Source organism: Thermobia domestica, chromosome 6, assembly GCF_964235325.1.
Source record: "Thermobia domestica chromosome 6, izTheDome1.hap1.1, whole genome shotgun sequence".
Classification (NCBI taxonomy): domain Eukaryota; kingdom Metazoa; phylum Arthropoda; class Insecta; order Zygentoma; family Lepismatidae; genus Thermobia; species Thermobia domestica.
Window position 1 is genome coordinate 246442160 of NC_137459.1, and position 17280 is coordinate 246459439.

The 17280-nt window shown below is 35.8% G+C and overlaps 1 protein-coding gene across 1 annotated transcript in view; it reads left to right on the forward strand.

Annotated features, from left to right (window-relative positions):
- LOC145688461 (uncharacterized) overlaps positions 1-17280 on the forward strand; it is a 239993-nt gene that overhangs the window by 168479 nt on the left and 54234 nt on the right. The window contains exons 10-12 of the mRNA XM_081762724.1: positions 3707-3908; positions 10127-10245; positions 11729-11850. Of these exons, the coding sequence (XP_081618850.1) occupies positions 3707-3908; positions 10127-10245; positions 11729-11850 (443 nt within the window). The remainder of the gene's footprint in view (positions 1-3706; positions 3909-10126; positions 10246-11728; positions 11851-17280) is intronic.

Sequence of the window (17280 nt, forward strand, 5' to 3'; positions counted from 1 at the left end):
CTGTTGTCCCGACCGTTTACGATTATAGAAAATACATTTTTAACCAGAAGTGACAATTCAATGCAGAAAGCCTTCCTGGTTATTATATACCTCAGAGAACTGCACGCCTCCAGACAGCGATTCTTGTTGGCCTGTGTCAACTCATGTGGCACCCAGGTGTTCAGCTTTCTCACCTTAACGATTGCACGGAGCTGCCGAACGGTAGTGGTGTGGTGTATGCTTAAGTTGCACAGAGACCTTTCTGAGGGTCCTTTTCTAGTATGTACTGAGGATCTCGTAATGTGCAGTTAGTCTATGGCTGAGGAGCTCATTTATTTCAACCATGTTTCAGCGGCACGAACTCATAAAGGAAAATCACTCATTCTTCTCATGGTGCATTTTTTACACGACTCTGTTCAACAACTTACTCTCTTCTCCCTGACGGAGCATCCAATCTGTTTTCTGAACATGTATGGAGTTCATGATGTCGAACATATGACCTCAGTCCATCCGTTGGTTGCTTTACGGAAAACTGACGTTTCAATTGCACCAACCCATTATAAAGAATCCAGCAACGATCACGAATCCTTTGCTAGTTTTCCCTACGGCATTGTACTATCTGTGGAAGTCTTCAGTACCACGTTCTGTGTAGAAAATTGCACACTGCCGTTTAATCAATAAGGTACAAATATATCTCGTCCAGTGGGACAATGTATTTTTATGTCGCACGCTAGATGGTGCTTGTAGAACCGTCGACAGTTGGTGCGACTTTCTGCAACATGGTTTGTAGAATTTTTAAATACGTTGCTTTCGACAGTTTTCCAATCTCATTTCAAGATGAAATATTGTGTAATTTGTCTTGGATGTTTTAATACTGTTTATAGAGCCCGTGTACCTAGATTCGTCTCAGTGACGAGAGCCTGCACTTTTCGGATTGTAGCTGATATACGACTCGTAGCGGGACGGAGTTTAAATTTAACCTTATAGGAATCGCTTCAATTCTCACCTACCCTTTTTAACACGTCTCTGTGCCATTCATCGACACGGTAAATCCACGTTCTCTGCACATCTTGATTATGACTCTACAACGGTATTTGGAATTAAAAGGCACAATTTTCGCAGAAACGGTCGATCATTGATAGGATTATTCAACACGAACATTCACCATACTTGTCATAGATAAAATGAGATCCAGTGTAACTATATGATCAAGGATGAGTTTCGCATATGTGGCGCTACAATCGCTTCAAAAAATTGTCACTGTAGATCTGAAACAACCCTTGTAAATACAGTGAAACTTCTCTCTCAGCAACGATTTCTTTTAATGGTTCAGGAACCGCGGTGAATATCCTATAAGGTTATTGCATTTGAAACTTCTATTCAATGAAATTCCACTCATCCGGAGGAAGGCATATGTGCCATATTTCAAGCGGCAGTTCTTATTCAATTCTTATTGTAATCTATGAAACAACCACTTGACAAGAGCACAGTATTCCTCCTAAATCAAAACTATTCTATATTGTAGTTGCAGTTCTGCAAATTACTGTGTATTAAATCATGACGCTACTGTACGTTCTTTCTGATTTCTATGCCCTCAGAAACCATTAACTCGGATGATAATGAGGGTTCTGGCATTCCAGAAAGCACTGGAAATTATAAAGCAAGTGGGTAAGAAAGTGAATTTTATAACCTGCTACGCTAGAACGTGCATTCGTAATTTCTCACATGACTCACTTGAAAAGAAAATTGTTCAAGAAAAATGTGTTAAACATGAAAAGTTTACAGTTGTTTTTTTCTTTTAAAGAATAGACCTAATTACAAATAGTGGAAAATTTAAAAAAAAAAAAAAAAAAGTAATGGAAAATACCCTACTCAAAGTTACTGTTGTGCGTATTCGTAGTATTAGTATCCATTGCAAAGACACCGAAAAGAGAAGAAGTAAGCTCCTGGTAAAGAATCACTCTTCTTTACGACGAGTTTTTAGTTGAACAGCAGTGATGGGTTAATGGAAGATTTACTAATATATATAATATAGAGTAAGGAGAATAGGTTTGGCCTAGGACAGTAACTGACTCTTGCACTTGGGTGAGCACACAGCTTAAAACGTACAACTTAATGACTGATGGGAGTCGAACCTCTCGCTCTACAGTTTGAGAACCAGTGGAGAAGTAAACTTCACCACCAAACTAGGCTTGGAAATTTAGATAATTAATTAGATTGCCAAATTAGAGATAAACATGCAATATATATGGTTCTCACTTCATAGATCGAATTACATTCTAAAACACAAATCTAGATTTGAACCCAATACTGGGAACAATCATAGGATCTACTCAAGACATATTGGTAGAGGTAAATTAGATGGCAAAACAAAGATGAGATACAACAGTCAGAATTTAAGGAAAATTGTACCGCCTTATAGGGTTAAATCATTAGGAGGGATTGGTCAGATGCAGACAATTATCTCAAACCAACTATATCTCGCCAACGTAGAATAAGTTGTCTGTGTTTTTTGGCACCACTTACACACTTGATCACTGCACTATTAATTTCGATTATCCATAATGTTTTTTTTTTCTAATCATCTAATCTTTCAATCATCCCACCGAAGTTGAAAAAAGTTTTGATTGCTTTCGTTTCTGACGTAACATCGGATGATTGTGTCACCCATGGTGGTCTCCTACCATCGCTCGATGTTGATCTCAACGATCCTCAAGGCGTTCCTCTAGACTTTGTTGTCCTCAGTCTCTCCTTGGTGTCCGCCAATGGCTCTTGATGTCCCTGGCACACGCTGGTGGCAATGGTGTCTAGACACTGAAACTGCAAACCCACTTTTGGATTGAGGGCCTATCTCAAGGTATTGGTTCTTTCTCCCGGTCATTCGCATCTTGATTCTCCCTTGTTGTCACTTTGCTGTTGGCGTCAAACGGCTATGTTATTTTTTCTCGAAGGCAAAGCACTCGACCATTTTTTTTATTTTTTTTTATTTTTTATTTATTTATTTATTTATTTATTTATTTATTTTGCTAGAGTTATATTCGTATTTATAGATCAATGTACGCATGTATTTGAGATGCTGGATCGCGATGACAAACGCAGAATCAGAAGTCAGGCCTGAGGCAGTTTAGAATGCTGCAGGTTAAATGGAAAATAAAAGTTCAAGGTCCAGAGAGAAGGATCGCTGCTATCGGCTTTCATTTTTTAGGTTTTATAATTTCTGTGATTTCTTTAGACTTGATAGAACTTAGCTAAGCATTGCTTAACGAAAAATATCTTCATGAAACCTGATGTTCGCGTGCCTGTATAACGACCTCTTCTGTGGCATTATTTTCATTGTTGGTTAATAACCGAAGAAGTTGACCGGCAGGCGGGCTTCGGTTCAAAACTAAATGATTCACTGGGATACAAACAGGGACATCCTTCTATCCTTTTTTGCTAAACTTCGACTGCGTAACAATTTATATTACATTTGCATACTCCTGGTAATTTACTGTTTTATGACTTTTCCTTTTTTAATTTAAAATACCGTTTATTAATTTATACAGAAGTTGCAAATTAGGTATTACAAAAAGGTCTCTTTTCATGTTCTTTAAATATTACTTTAATATTATCTTTGATGAAGATTACGTTTAGTTTTATAATTCCTTCAATAAATGTAAATTAGATTAGAAGATGTTAATGCAGTTATTTTTATTTTATTTTATTTTATTTTATTTTTAAATTCCAGATTGTTGAGCTAGAAATGAAAAGTGTCTTTGGAAACCAGTGGTTGTATTATGTCAACATTAAACCGCCATGGTCGCTGCCAGACATATTTAATTGCCTGTACCAAAACTGGATGGCTGTGTTTAGTTTTATTCTGCCGAATAAAGCTCTAAAATTCATAGAATCATTGAATGAGTTCTTTAGAAACTCAAGGATGAAGAAAGGTAAACACTGAAGAGAAACTAATGGCTAAAATTTTGCTTACGAGCGTACAAAATATTCATATACGTATATATCAATACAGTACGTAATTTAGCGGATAGTAAGTGGAGAAGAGAAGAACTTAAGCGCAGCGCATGAGAGAGCTTTGCTTGTCTAGTAATTGTAAAGTATCAGGGACTTAGCGTTTATAGTTAATAATAATAATAATAATGATAAAACTTACTTTAGAATTTCTTAAGACTTACATTAGAAATTTAGGAAGAGTCAAGGAAACAACATTTGGTCAGGAAAGTATACAAGTAGTCAGGGAACTTTACCAAATACGCATATATCTTACGAATAAAGAAACTGAAAATAAACTACAGCAGGCTGGTAGAAGCTAAAGAATGCATATTTAAAATAATAATAATAATAATAATAATAATAATAATAATAATAATAATAATAATAATAATAATAATAATAATAATAATAAAAACTTCAGACGGGTTAGCCTGCATTTTACGTTAGGCAGTAGAGTGTCTGACTGCCAATGTAGCGACCTGTGTCCAATCCTCGGTGAGTGTAGTTTTTTTATTTATTTTTTTTTTAACGTAAGCCATAAGTCCTGGATGTTAACTCGGCCTTGTAAAACGTGTGTGTCAGTGTGTCAGTTTCATAAAGAAATTAGCACATTCCCGGGAATTACATTGACATTAAAGTAGTGCAAGAACTAAAATAAAAGATACAGGTCACCGCGCTAAACTTTCTCGCTCGAATACCTTAAACCAGTGGTTCTCAAACTTTCCGATAACGCGGATCCCCTATTCGTTGGGAAAGTGATCTGCGGACCCCTTGCAATGCTATCTGAAATTTTACATAGTATTAAAAAATACACTAATTAGAATTACCATTGACAAGAGAAAGATCAAGAAAAATAATACAATAAGTAATCTATATTATAAAATTGAAAGTACTATGTTTGTGACTTAATCTCTTGAACTACCCGACCGATCTCGATCAAATTTTCGGCATAGTTGAGGTTCGGGCCTGTGATGATTTTTATAATTTTACTTTGACGGTACAACTTAGGGGAGGGGGAGAGGGAGTATATAAAAAAATAAAAATGAAAGTAACTGTCTTTCTGACTTCATCACTCTTCAATCACCCGACCGATCTGGATGAAATTTTGATGTTCAGACCTGAGATGGTATTATCGTATCACTTTGACGATGTAACTTAGGGGAGAGGAAGGAACATTTATAAACTATCGAAAATTACCAACATTAGTGTTGAATCTATAGTTTTCGGGGTCGTTGAGATGCACAATGACACTTCTGATGCTGATTAAATCCAAATTCAGCACCGCAACTTGGAGGAGGGGAAGAGGTATATATATGACCAATATCAGTGTCTAATCCTTGGTTTTCGGGATCGCTGAGATGAAGAGTGACACTTCCGATCCCGTTTGCATCCAAATGCAGCCCCACAACTTGGGGAAGGGGGAGAGGGAAATACATAAAACTGATGAAAAATGATATTAGTGTCGAATCCATAGCTTTCGGAGTTGCTGAGATGAACTGTGACACTTCCGATACCGTGCTCCGCAACATAGGGGAGGGGAGATATATAAAAATGATCGAAAATGGCCAATATTAGTGTCGAATCCATAGTTTTCGGGATCACTGAGATGAACAACGATCTTTCTGATGCCGTTTAGATCGATACCACAAAAACGAAAACAGCATATTTCACGGGTACCAAACACACGAGATACGGAGTTGTGCATTTAAATTTTCATTTTAACCCAGCGAAGCAGGTAATCGATGCTAGTTTATTCTAAATATACATGATTGTTTCCTAGTGAACGAAATCTCAATTGGAAATACAGTAACTTTCAAGACTGAAAATTACTTTGTTTATCAAGTGAATTTCCTTTTTTAAAAAAAATTTCTCAAATGTGGGCTTACTAACGTGTGGAATGATTTTTTTTTTTTGTGTGTGTGTGTGTTTTTCCATAATTGCATTGAAATCTGGAATTACTTTTGTTACCATCAATCTTAAGTCCGATTCCACATTAGGACGATTTCGCTTTAAAGTTTTAATACTGCAAAGAGCAGAAAAGGTCTACTCACATAAATAAGTGGTAGGGAAAGGCATCAAATGTTGCAATGCCTTTTTAGACCACTCTTCATACTCACAGCACACGCAATTTTCTATGAAGTATCACAGGATAGTTCCAACAGCTGTTCTTGTTCTGTGCTAGAGAAATTCACACCTTGTATGTCATGGATTTGTACATTTGTGAAAGGATTTTCAATCCAACCATTACCAGGTTGTGGGGCAGGGAAATATTCTCGAAAACTTGCAGCTAATGCTTTCAAGTGTCCTACAAGTATTTTGTGCATTTCAGCACAGAGTTTTTCACCCGAAGAATCAATAAAATCCTTGAGCACTGGAAATGATGAATAGTTGTTGGTTTGTACTCGTACTGCCCACAGCTGCAGGTTTTTAATCTTAAAAATACTTCTTGCATAACAGCTGTGAGTTCCATTTTATTACATCACATTTCAAACTTTAGGCTTCGCGGACCCCTGGCTGGCTTCCGCGGACCCCACTTTGAGAACCATTGCCTTAAACTAAATGATGTTATGCTGCAATTGTTAATGAAACTTTTTCTTGTGAATTACGAACAAACTTCTAAGGCGTTTTTGGAAAGCTTTACCCGAAGAAAAATTTACCACAAGGTCAGTCCACATGAAATGATCCATTGAGCTTTGCTCTGTGGATTCTTACATGATTAGGGAGTCTCAAAATTATTATTTTATTTATTTTTAACGTTTTCCGAACTCCGATGGCAGCCATTTTTACCTGACAGTACGCACTCAGTCTTTTATTTGTACGGGCTTTTTTCTTTAACTGTTAATACTTAAACCTAGTGAACCCTAGGTTGATGAAACAAAAACGATTTTATTCAGAAAACGACAGCCCATCTTACGTCCAATACATATTTGATGAAATTTGTGTGGAAAATAGTTTAAATCCACCTAAAGAGTTGACATCAAAACTGTCACATTTGCAATTCGAAGGCATATCATCCGAAGAAGAAATGTAATCTCAGGTTTGTTATTTTTTTCTTTTGGGGGAGGGGGTGAGAACTACTTAAACTGTACTATATGAAAAACAAGAAATAAACACTGGGAATTGTTTAAGTTACCAGTTAACAATGTTTCAAAACGGATTTTCTTAAATCAAAATTTGTACACCATATATCGCTGGAGAAAGTCTAAAAATCTGAAATTTTGACAGAAATCATCTGTCGTGAATTGTAACTGTTGTGCAAATACCATGTTTGAGATGTATCTGCAAGTCAAGTTACAAGACGTTACAAATTACACACAAAACAAGGAAAATGTATTATGCTTGTCAATAATGAATGATAATATAACCTGAACTAATATATTATACTATGTTTAAACGTACCTGTGTTACATGAAATAGCTGACATGCTGTAAGTGTTAAATGAACGTGAATAATGTGAAATTCTGGATAATTATTAAATTGTTCATGGTTCTTTTAGGTTCGAATTAAAACATTTCTACTGTATAAACAGTTCAGGCCTATTTAGTCACTATAACACAGTTTGTGTGAAGGATAGAATTAACAAAAGCACTTTTTGATTCAAACATAATTGTTGGTGTATGATGTACAACTTGTTTGACGTTATTGGACCCTGTTTGTGTTTCTATTGTGATTTGTATTTATTAAGAAGTTTTGATATTTCTTCATTTAATTTTGAGTAGTGTTATATGTAGTAAGTTCTAAAACTCTTAGTTTTCTGAAACATTGCTCGTAAGTTCAGTAATGTAGTCACAGTCACGTGCCTTCCTAATTTTACATACACACACACACACACACACACACACATATATATATATATATATATATATATATATATATATATATATATATATATATAAATAATATAGACGTGGATCCAAGGGGAAGGCTATAGCCCCCCTTGACGCTCAGGTATACACTGGATAAAATGGGCTTGAATCCTACTTTACACTAGATAGAGCTGCAAACTATGGTTTAGCCCCTCCCTTGATCATATTCTGGATCCGCGGCTATATATATATATATATATATATATATATATATGTTTATGTATATGTATGTATATGTATAATAGGTTTGAACAGTCGTTCCTTACTCCTATACAGGAATAAATGTCCATAGTTGTTTATACATGATTCATGTCCAAGAGAGATTTGGAAACAGCGTAAGCCACGATGTTTCGTGTTACCCTCTGCTCACGTGTTCTGGCTTGGCTTTTTCAAGCATTCACCTGCCTCACAGAACAGCCCTTGGCTCTTTCAAGCATTCACCTGTATCACAGAAGACAGAACAGCCCTTGGCTCTTTCAGGCATTCACCTGCCTCACAGAACAGCCCTTTAAACACCTGCCGTTACGTGTAATGTAATCACGCTTCTAGCGTGACAGAGAAGTCTCCCTCTCTTGACCTCGTTGCGGAAAGGGAGAGGAGGAAAGAAGGCGAAGCCTCAGCTCTGAACTTATTAGCACTCTACACGTGTTAAAGGTAGGAAGATTGGTTCTGCTTCTCGCGGGTAGAAGGCTGACTCATATTTTTGCGAGGGCGAGAAAAAAATTTAGATTTTCGAAACATTGTTTGGGGCTTGGCGCTTATATAGAAATTATTATGAAGGAAAAAATGAAGTGCTTTCTTTTCAGAATTTCAGAATTTAATAAATAGCATCTGATGTATGTTTACGTAACTGTTTCTTACAAGCGTTTAAAGAACGAATGAATATTGATAAAGCTAAATCTCACATACTGTACTTGGGGTGTAAGAGGATGTATAAAACGTAGAGTATTGTTGTTTAAAGTAATCCCAAACGGATGGGCTTTCCGAAAGTTAAAAAAATATTCATTGAATTCTTCACAACGATTATTGCTGACCGCTTCCAACTATCAACATAAATGTTGGTTTCGCGTGATCCTCTTGACTATATTTACTAGGGTTTATTAACGATTGTTTTCACTACATCAATATCTAAACGCTTGTCGCCCAGGAAGGTCTTTAGGTGGTAAGAGATGGGGGCACGGTTGCTCAGTGCTGGAGCGTTTTTACCTTGGTGAGTAAGGTCCCTGGTTCGATCCCCGGCCATTTAAGTTTGTGGTGGACAACATCGTGCTCGGTGGTTTTCTAGGATTTCCCCGTTTCCTCCCACTTCCTCATTCCACCAATTCTTCCATCATCATTCACTTGCATTAATCGTTGTTCCCCGTAGCTTAAGAGGCATGATCACGGGACGTTAAACTAAAAGATTTCATTTCAGGCGGCAGAAGAGGTGGTAGTCGCTGGTGTAAGGCTGGACTGTATGGCGGATGAGCGAATTCCTCCCACCCTAAAGGTTTGGTCAGATCTTGAGTTTATCTTCTCTCTCTGTAACCTTCTTAGTAATCTGACCCATTTTCGAATTTCACTGTCACTCATAGCATTGTCACTATACACGTGAAATATCTGCCGATGAATATTCCAAGCTTTTGTGTTCCTTGCCATTATAAACAGTGACCGTGTTTCACAATCTGCGGGCCACTCAATTTTCTGAAACATACTAATCTCACACTGTGAGACGTACAGACTAACGCCGTGAGTACAGGCGAAATTTTAAACGGTATTCATAAACGGACTTTACTTAAAACGCAACCCTCGTATTTTGTTTTTCGGTACGAAGAATCTCTAGTTAGTGCAATTATGGTATATAAAAATGCGTGAATGTAGAAATGGGAAGAATAAAAGAGGCTGCATTTCATTATATTATACATACTGTTAGCGTGATCGTAATAAATTCATGTGTTCAGCACAAAGAAGCCTATAGGTAACTGTAGTGATTCATAGAAAGGAAGCAATATGAGAAAACATGTGACTGTAACAATTGATGAGTTAGTGTTATTTCGTAAATTCAGGATTATTGATATGCTTATTTGGACTTTGAGAAAGTTAATATATTTGAATTTAATATCAAATGACGAACTGGGTGGGAAAAAATAGGCGGTGCGAGTGTGTTGTATTCTGGAGTGAGTTACTAAATCTTTGATTATTAAGTTAAAATGATACTGACCATGAATCTGCTTAGGGATCTGATAAATAATATAGTACAAATAAATTATATATATATATATATTATTTATTTATTTATTTATTTATTTTAGGATATGGACATTCCTTAAAGGAAGTAAAAGACATTTTGAAGAAAAGTTTGGATTTCTGTGAAATTTTGCTTCATCATTTCAAAACCAAATTTCTAAGTCAGTGCGTGCGAGATATCCAGGTAAATTTTAAATACTGTATATTGCGTCCTGGTGTAGTGTCTGTATAAACTACTGCTAGTTTCAAAATATGTAGTAAGAAACTCTGTTTAGATAATTATCTTGTTTCCTTTGGTTAATAGATTTCTGATACTTTATTTCCTTCCTAGTCACATTGTTACTGCAGTTATCAGGCTTCTCATATATGTTTGCAAGAAGAACTAACAATTCAGACAGTTTTTTAATATCTGTGTTTTGTCTGATTTTGAATCTCTTTTGCTTACCTTCAGAAAACAGTCGTACGAAGCGTGAGCGCAATAGGTTTAAGTAAAATTAAATAATACAAGATGAAACACCAACAAACGTTTTATTTATTTCTTGTTTATCTCTGTGAAAATTCCACGAAGAACAAGAATGTATTTACTAACTCCGTAACTATCATATTTATTACTCTGTACGAATTGTAGCATTCATACCATTCACTGTATAGCACCATCTCTGCGCTAAAATGATCTATTTCTACAGTTCATAACGCGCAACGACCTGAACTTGCTCATAAACGGATAAACGACCCGCCAAGTTTGCTTACATTTCACGTGCTGCTTCCAGCGGTCAACGATTTAACTAAGAGAAACAGGTAATTTGATATCTTAATAAATGCTTTATATTATGGTACTGTTTTCAACACGAAACCATTAAAATAATTTTTATAGAGTGCTAAGAAACCTAGTCATTTTTCACACATCCGGTCAAATTCCGAATTAGCATCCAATACAAAAGTTGATATTTTCAAATCGGCGGAAAGCCTATTTTCTATCTTTCTCTATGATAATAGTCAATGTGTGTGGAGAAAGAAAGTTTTATCAGTTGAAGGAAGTGCTAATTGAAGAAAGTGTGTTCTAGTGCGTGTTAAACGTTTAATGCTTTTATTGATAATACTATGAGGCAAATGATATAAATATTGTCTGACATATCTTTTTATTGATCCATTTTATTTTTATATACTATTTTGCCTATATCTTTCCTCCGAGTTTAAAAGTATTGTAATTTATCAGGGAAGAGATTTAGAATCAAGAAGTCTCGTTGCACCAAATGTGGAGAAAAATTCTTCCTTGGTTTCTTTCAATGCATACAAACATGGTGATAACTAAGTGACTCCAGTGTTTCTAGTTAATGATGTGTAGCTACCAAATATAAAATAAAGCTACTAAATAATAATTTTCGTAATTACTGTTGTATATAATAATAATTTCATTGGTTTCACCCCAAACGTTTCAAGTTGGCGTTGTCATTATTCTTGTTACGTATATAGAAGATTTGAAAGTGTTTTCTGTCTACGAGTTTTATTTATTTAAGACCTTGGCATTTTGTTATTTTCATTTTGAACGACAGAATATAATAAAACGACTTCTATTTCACGCATTGTAACTACATAATTTTCCATTACCGGTATTACTCAAAGATATTTCTACATACTGTAATTGTTAGTGTATTCTTATTCCCTAGGATTTAGCCAAGCATTGTGAAAACCAGATAAATCAAGCACATGCAGGAAGCCCAGAAAAAGTTAACGTGAAACCTGTTCTCAATTTATTACAGTCAATATACGAGTTCATCACGAATTACTGGTAAGTTTTTCCTTATGTAATTAATTTTAGTCATAATGAGTGTATAGTAATATAACGCAGAACATGTGTGGCACATATTTGTTAAAAGGAACAGGCTTCTAGGAATCACGTGAAATTAAATTTACAGTAGGTTGTTTTCACAAGACATTAACAACCAAAGCAACTGCTTTAACATCTTAGCGGTTTCCTTTCAAGTTTCTTGCTGAAAATTATCTTAAAATTGATTCTATACACGAACAATGAACTATATGTAAAAACTCTCTACCACTGAAACTCGATTGTGATTGTATGAGCATTTTCCAAATCTTCATTGTTCCCGAAGTCCAAATCTATAAACAAAATTATATTTCGAAACATCCTCTGAACCTGTTTGGAAAATGGTTTTGTTTTGAATTGACGTCATTGAGACTTGCATTTGTGAATAAAATTTTTTAATTTCATCCCAGTTATTGTCAAGTTTGCCCTCATCTATTGTATATTTAACGTTGAATGTTTAGTCATAATATACCATTCGAACATATTTCTTTCAATATGTGATGTGCCCACTTGGTTATAATAGCTTGATAAACACTAGCATGTAGTGTTGTTTATAAAATAATTTTTGTGATTCGTAAAGTGATTGTCAATAATTATGGGTAATTTACAAAACGTGAAACGTACGTATATTTCTTCGCGATTTTGTTGAAACTCAGACAAGTCAATGTCAAAATGGATTGTACAAGGTCCCGATAGAAGCATTGGACGGTTTCAATATGAAAATAACTCACTAAATTTTCACAGTTAAAGGATATATGTTAGAACGGAAATACAAATTATTGTATACCATTTTATTTACCATTACAGTTTTTTTGTCTTAAGAATGATGTCCTTCGCATGACCCCATCTGCTCCTATGCTCATCGGTAGCTTCTCCCAGCAGTCGCTCACGGGACTTTGTAATATTACCCCATCAATGTTTGCAGTTTCCTCTGTTATGGCAAGCTTCAGGTCGTCTAATGTATGGGGTTTATTTACGATTACTTTGGATTTTAGGAAGCCTTACAGAAAATAGAGATTAGTCAGCTGACCGAATAGGCCTTGTATGTCACCAAACAGGGAAATTAAATGTCTAGGAAGAAGTTTACGAACAAGACAGAAACTCGAAATGATTGAGTCATGGCTATGTATTGAGACGATAGTTGTTGTTGATTTACAATACGCCAACGAAGTTCCGGTTGAACATAATTATTTTTTGTGAAATAGTTATCAGAGTTCACAACCACATATTCCCCATCTTCACTCCGAAGAAACATGGATTGATGTCACCAAGTACAGCCATTCCACACCACACTATTACTCATGAACTGTAGTGCGGCCTGTGAACTGTGATGGTAAATAAAAATAGGATACAATAATTTGTATTTCGATCCTAATACATCTCTTTAGCTTTGAAAATTTAATGAGTTATTCTCATTTCAAAACCATCGAACTCCTCTGCCAAATCTTGTATATCCAATTGCCTTTGGACTTAGTTCAGACCTTATTCGTTGATGATGATGTACGTCGGATATATCGGATAATCTTTAGATAAATTTATCTAAAGGAGCTCTAAAGTATCCATTATTTTCTCCAATTTGAAGTTAATACCTATTTGATTTTTGACCCCAAGACTAGACATAAGCTCATGAAAACATAAGTAAACTATTTGTATATTGATGTAGTTTCATTAACGTAATTAAAATACAGTAACGTGGAAGTTTAAATTTGAGTTTTGTTTTGCGTCCTTGCGCAGCTCCGAAGTTATTAACCATAATATTAAAGTGGGCTCCGTACCACGACTGATCTTCAATCTGTTGCAGTTAGCACACAGATTTTCATTCAAGAAAACGTTCACAATATATAGACCGTTCCCCACAGCACACTCTCCTTCAAGGAAGCTGGATTACAGGACCACGCCACCGTTCCGGCTATGGAAATTGAAAATCGGCTACGTAAGGAAATATTGTAGCTTGTGCATGTATGTTCCCGTTTTTTTAAAGTAATTGTAAGGCACCGAGTAATTTTTTTTTATTTGTTAAGGAATTAGTTTCTGATTCCGATGTATAGAGTATTCTTTTGCACAGATCTTTGATTGTGGCTGCTGAAATCCTGAAGAATTTAAAGTGCGTGTGGCTCAACGAAACTATACTAACTTTGGAGCATATTTGCTCTGGTATTGTTCAAATAATTGCACTCTCTCTCAGTATTTTCTTTTAGTTCGGCCGAAGTTTATCCTCCGAGGCTGAGAGAGACGGTGAGCGAAATGGTGGAATGAAGAAAGTGGAAGAAACAGAACAACCTCAACAATACGAACGTACGCGGTGTTTGTCCATCACCAAGCCTATTTGGCGAGAGCTGGGAACGAATCATGGTCCCTATGCACTTGACACAATATTCAAATATAAGAATATATAAATAAAATTTTTGACTTGTATGCCAGGGTGAACAAAGTTGATTTTGATGATGAACTCCCTTTTGTTCCAGATCTCGTTTGGACTTGTATTTCCTCCAATTTTACAATTTCATTTTTTTTTTCTTTTTTCTCTTTCAATATAAATAGTACAGGTGTTTTGTTGCAAGTAGTGCTGATAGACATTTGGACGTATCAATTATTTTTCTTTTCCAAAATTTAGAATTTTAAAATCATTACTTAGATCAAAGAGTTGAGAACTTACGCGGAGAGAAGCAGTATGACAGTGTTTATAAATTGTAGACTCTAATGTACTCTTCTGTTAAATTTTTAAATGCCGAACTCCGATCTGAATGGATAGCCACTTCTGCGTTGGTCAATGAAAAAAATAAATAAATAAAATAAAATAAATAAATAAATAAATAAATAAATAAATAATAATAATAATAATAATAATAATAATAATAATAATAATAATAATACTGTAATCCAATGATCTTCCTTTCATCTAGCATCCATGTGCACTTTATAAAACGATGCCAAACAATTGTAAAGATACATTTTCTTTCTTTTGTTCTGTGTATGAATCGGATTTGCTGAATTTTCAATTACTTTTTAGTGCTACCTTCTGAACTTATAACTAGGAAAAGGATTAGAATTTGGTGAATTTTTGATTTGTTGTAATAATGAAAAGCTTTTGGGTCGGTGGTAAGTTCTATTTTCTTATTATACCATTCAGTCATTAACCACGAAGCAAGGAAATTATTAATTCCATAACTGTTCCCAATAATATAGTCTTTAGTGTAATTCAGGACTGTTTCTCATCGTTCACGGGCTCTTCATTATTTTACAGTAAACACCATCGATTTCTCGTCGAAGAATGCCCCAAGGCAAATGTGCAGTGCCCTGACGCCCGTGAAGATTGCCACATTTTGCATTTGACTATGCATAAAAGAGATGATAATCCGAAGGCGTGAGGGTGTGGTGAGACCTTCATTCCCAGCTCCTGAAGAACTGTTTTCGTCATCCGAGCAGTATGAGTTCTTTCGTTATCGATTTGGAGAATCACTGCATGGTATCTTCATGGTCGTTTTCCTGTAATAGCCCCCTGAAGTAAACGGTGTTGTTTACAATACAGCTCAACTTTTATCGACACATTCTTCGGGAGCATCTGAAAGTGAATGGGAAGCAGTTCTTCGTCCCACCTAATGAACAACATTTTCTTACATGGATGATCACCACTCTCACTAAATATTTCTGTATACTAAGGCTAAGCCATTGTTTCCTCTGTGTCACGTTGACATAGAGAAACCTTTTTTTCGCGACCCTGAAAATTCTGGAAAAAAAAGAAAGAAAAAAGTCAATGCAAGCGAAATGGCACCGATGGCTATGCGTTGGCCTTTATTTTTGTTGCTGAGCATGTGGAGAACCCTTGCACAAATCCTCATGCTTTGCTGGTATCTGCCGATGTTTGTATGGTCAGTGCATCTGCGTGACCAGTCCCCGTATCGTTTGGTGTGTATGTATGGATTCTCATGGATTAGCGCGTTCAAACAGTAAGGATCAAAGTCTGATATCTACCCAGACTTGTCCCGGGTTCGATTCCCGGTGGGGGCACTCGGTCGAAAAAACGTAAAAAGCTTTTTCAGGCCAGCCGTCCTGAATGAGGTTTCCCTGGATTTTCCTCATTCACACTAGGCAAATGCCGGGGTGGTCCCAGGCTTCTCCCTTCCTTCCCCTTCCCTGGATAGTGTGCTCGGCGAGGGACGTCATCCATCATACGTGACGGGCTAAATGGCCATAGATGCCGAAAGACCAGAAATCTAAATCCGCCCATTATTCATGTCGAACTGTTCCTTGAAAACGTAGTCCTTCTTTGGACATCTTCCCCGTAATGTTATTGTCACTATACACTGCACAAATGTTCCTGGCGGCCTCCGAGGGTAGCACACCTCTATTAAACTCAAACAACAAAAATGTTTCGTTTTTTCTGTCCTTAATACTTCATGCTCAATTACCTGCAATAGAGAAACACGTGAATTAATGTCAATGGTTCTACCTGGTATCGATTAAGTAGAAATAAGGTTCATACACAGTGCAAGCAACTAGAATGCTCTCGTTGTTGAAATAACTAATAGACGTATCTCAAAACTTCCGATTTTGAGTTCACACCGGTAGATTATATGATTTTACGAGGGCTACCAATTACTGTAAGAATCATAGTTTACAGGGGCTTTTACTGAGATATCGAGTTTATGAGAAGGCGGATCTCAAGCGAAAGCAAAGAGATTGCCTCCCGTATAATGCTGTAGCACCCCATTGAGAACAATAATGATATTGATATATGTTGTAGCGTGATCAATTCTGCGTACGTTAATACCAAATGTAAGTACGATGACCATCTGGATCATACCTAAAAATCGGTTTGAATTAACATGGCGGTCTATGGGAGGAACGAAAAAAAGTAGGTTTTTTACGACATTAGGTACGTGAACATCGGAAATGTTTAACAAAAAACTAAAAATAAGAAACTATGGACAAAGAGTTTTCTGAAAATGTATATCTTATTATCTGGAGAAAATCACGTGACATGAAAATCAATAGCCGAAAAATGTATATGTACAGTTGTTTCTTTTTTATGTATTTACATGTTTTTTTATAGTTAAATGAATTTTTTGAAGTTTTTATTTTATATCTTTTTTGGATTTTCGTATTTTATGTTGTTTTTTTTTTGGATTTTCGTATTTTATGTTTTTTTTTTTATTATTTTTGTAGTTTATTACTTTTGTGTGGATTGTCTTATTTTTGTCGTTTTTTGGTTTGTTTTTCTTTATCTACACTATTTACATTCTAGGTTCATCGTCAGGTTCGTATGGTGGCATTGCACTTCCGTCGAAGTGCCTATTTAGGAAGTCTGAAGGAGCGTGTATCGTTTCGTCAGTGCATCTATAGTACCCGAGATACCATATTACTGCCATTACATGTGCGCAGCAACCTGCAGTT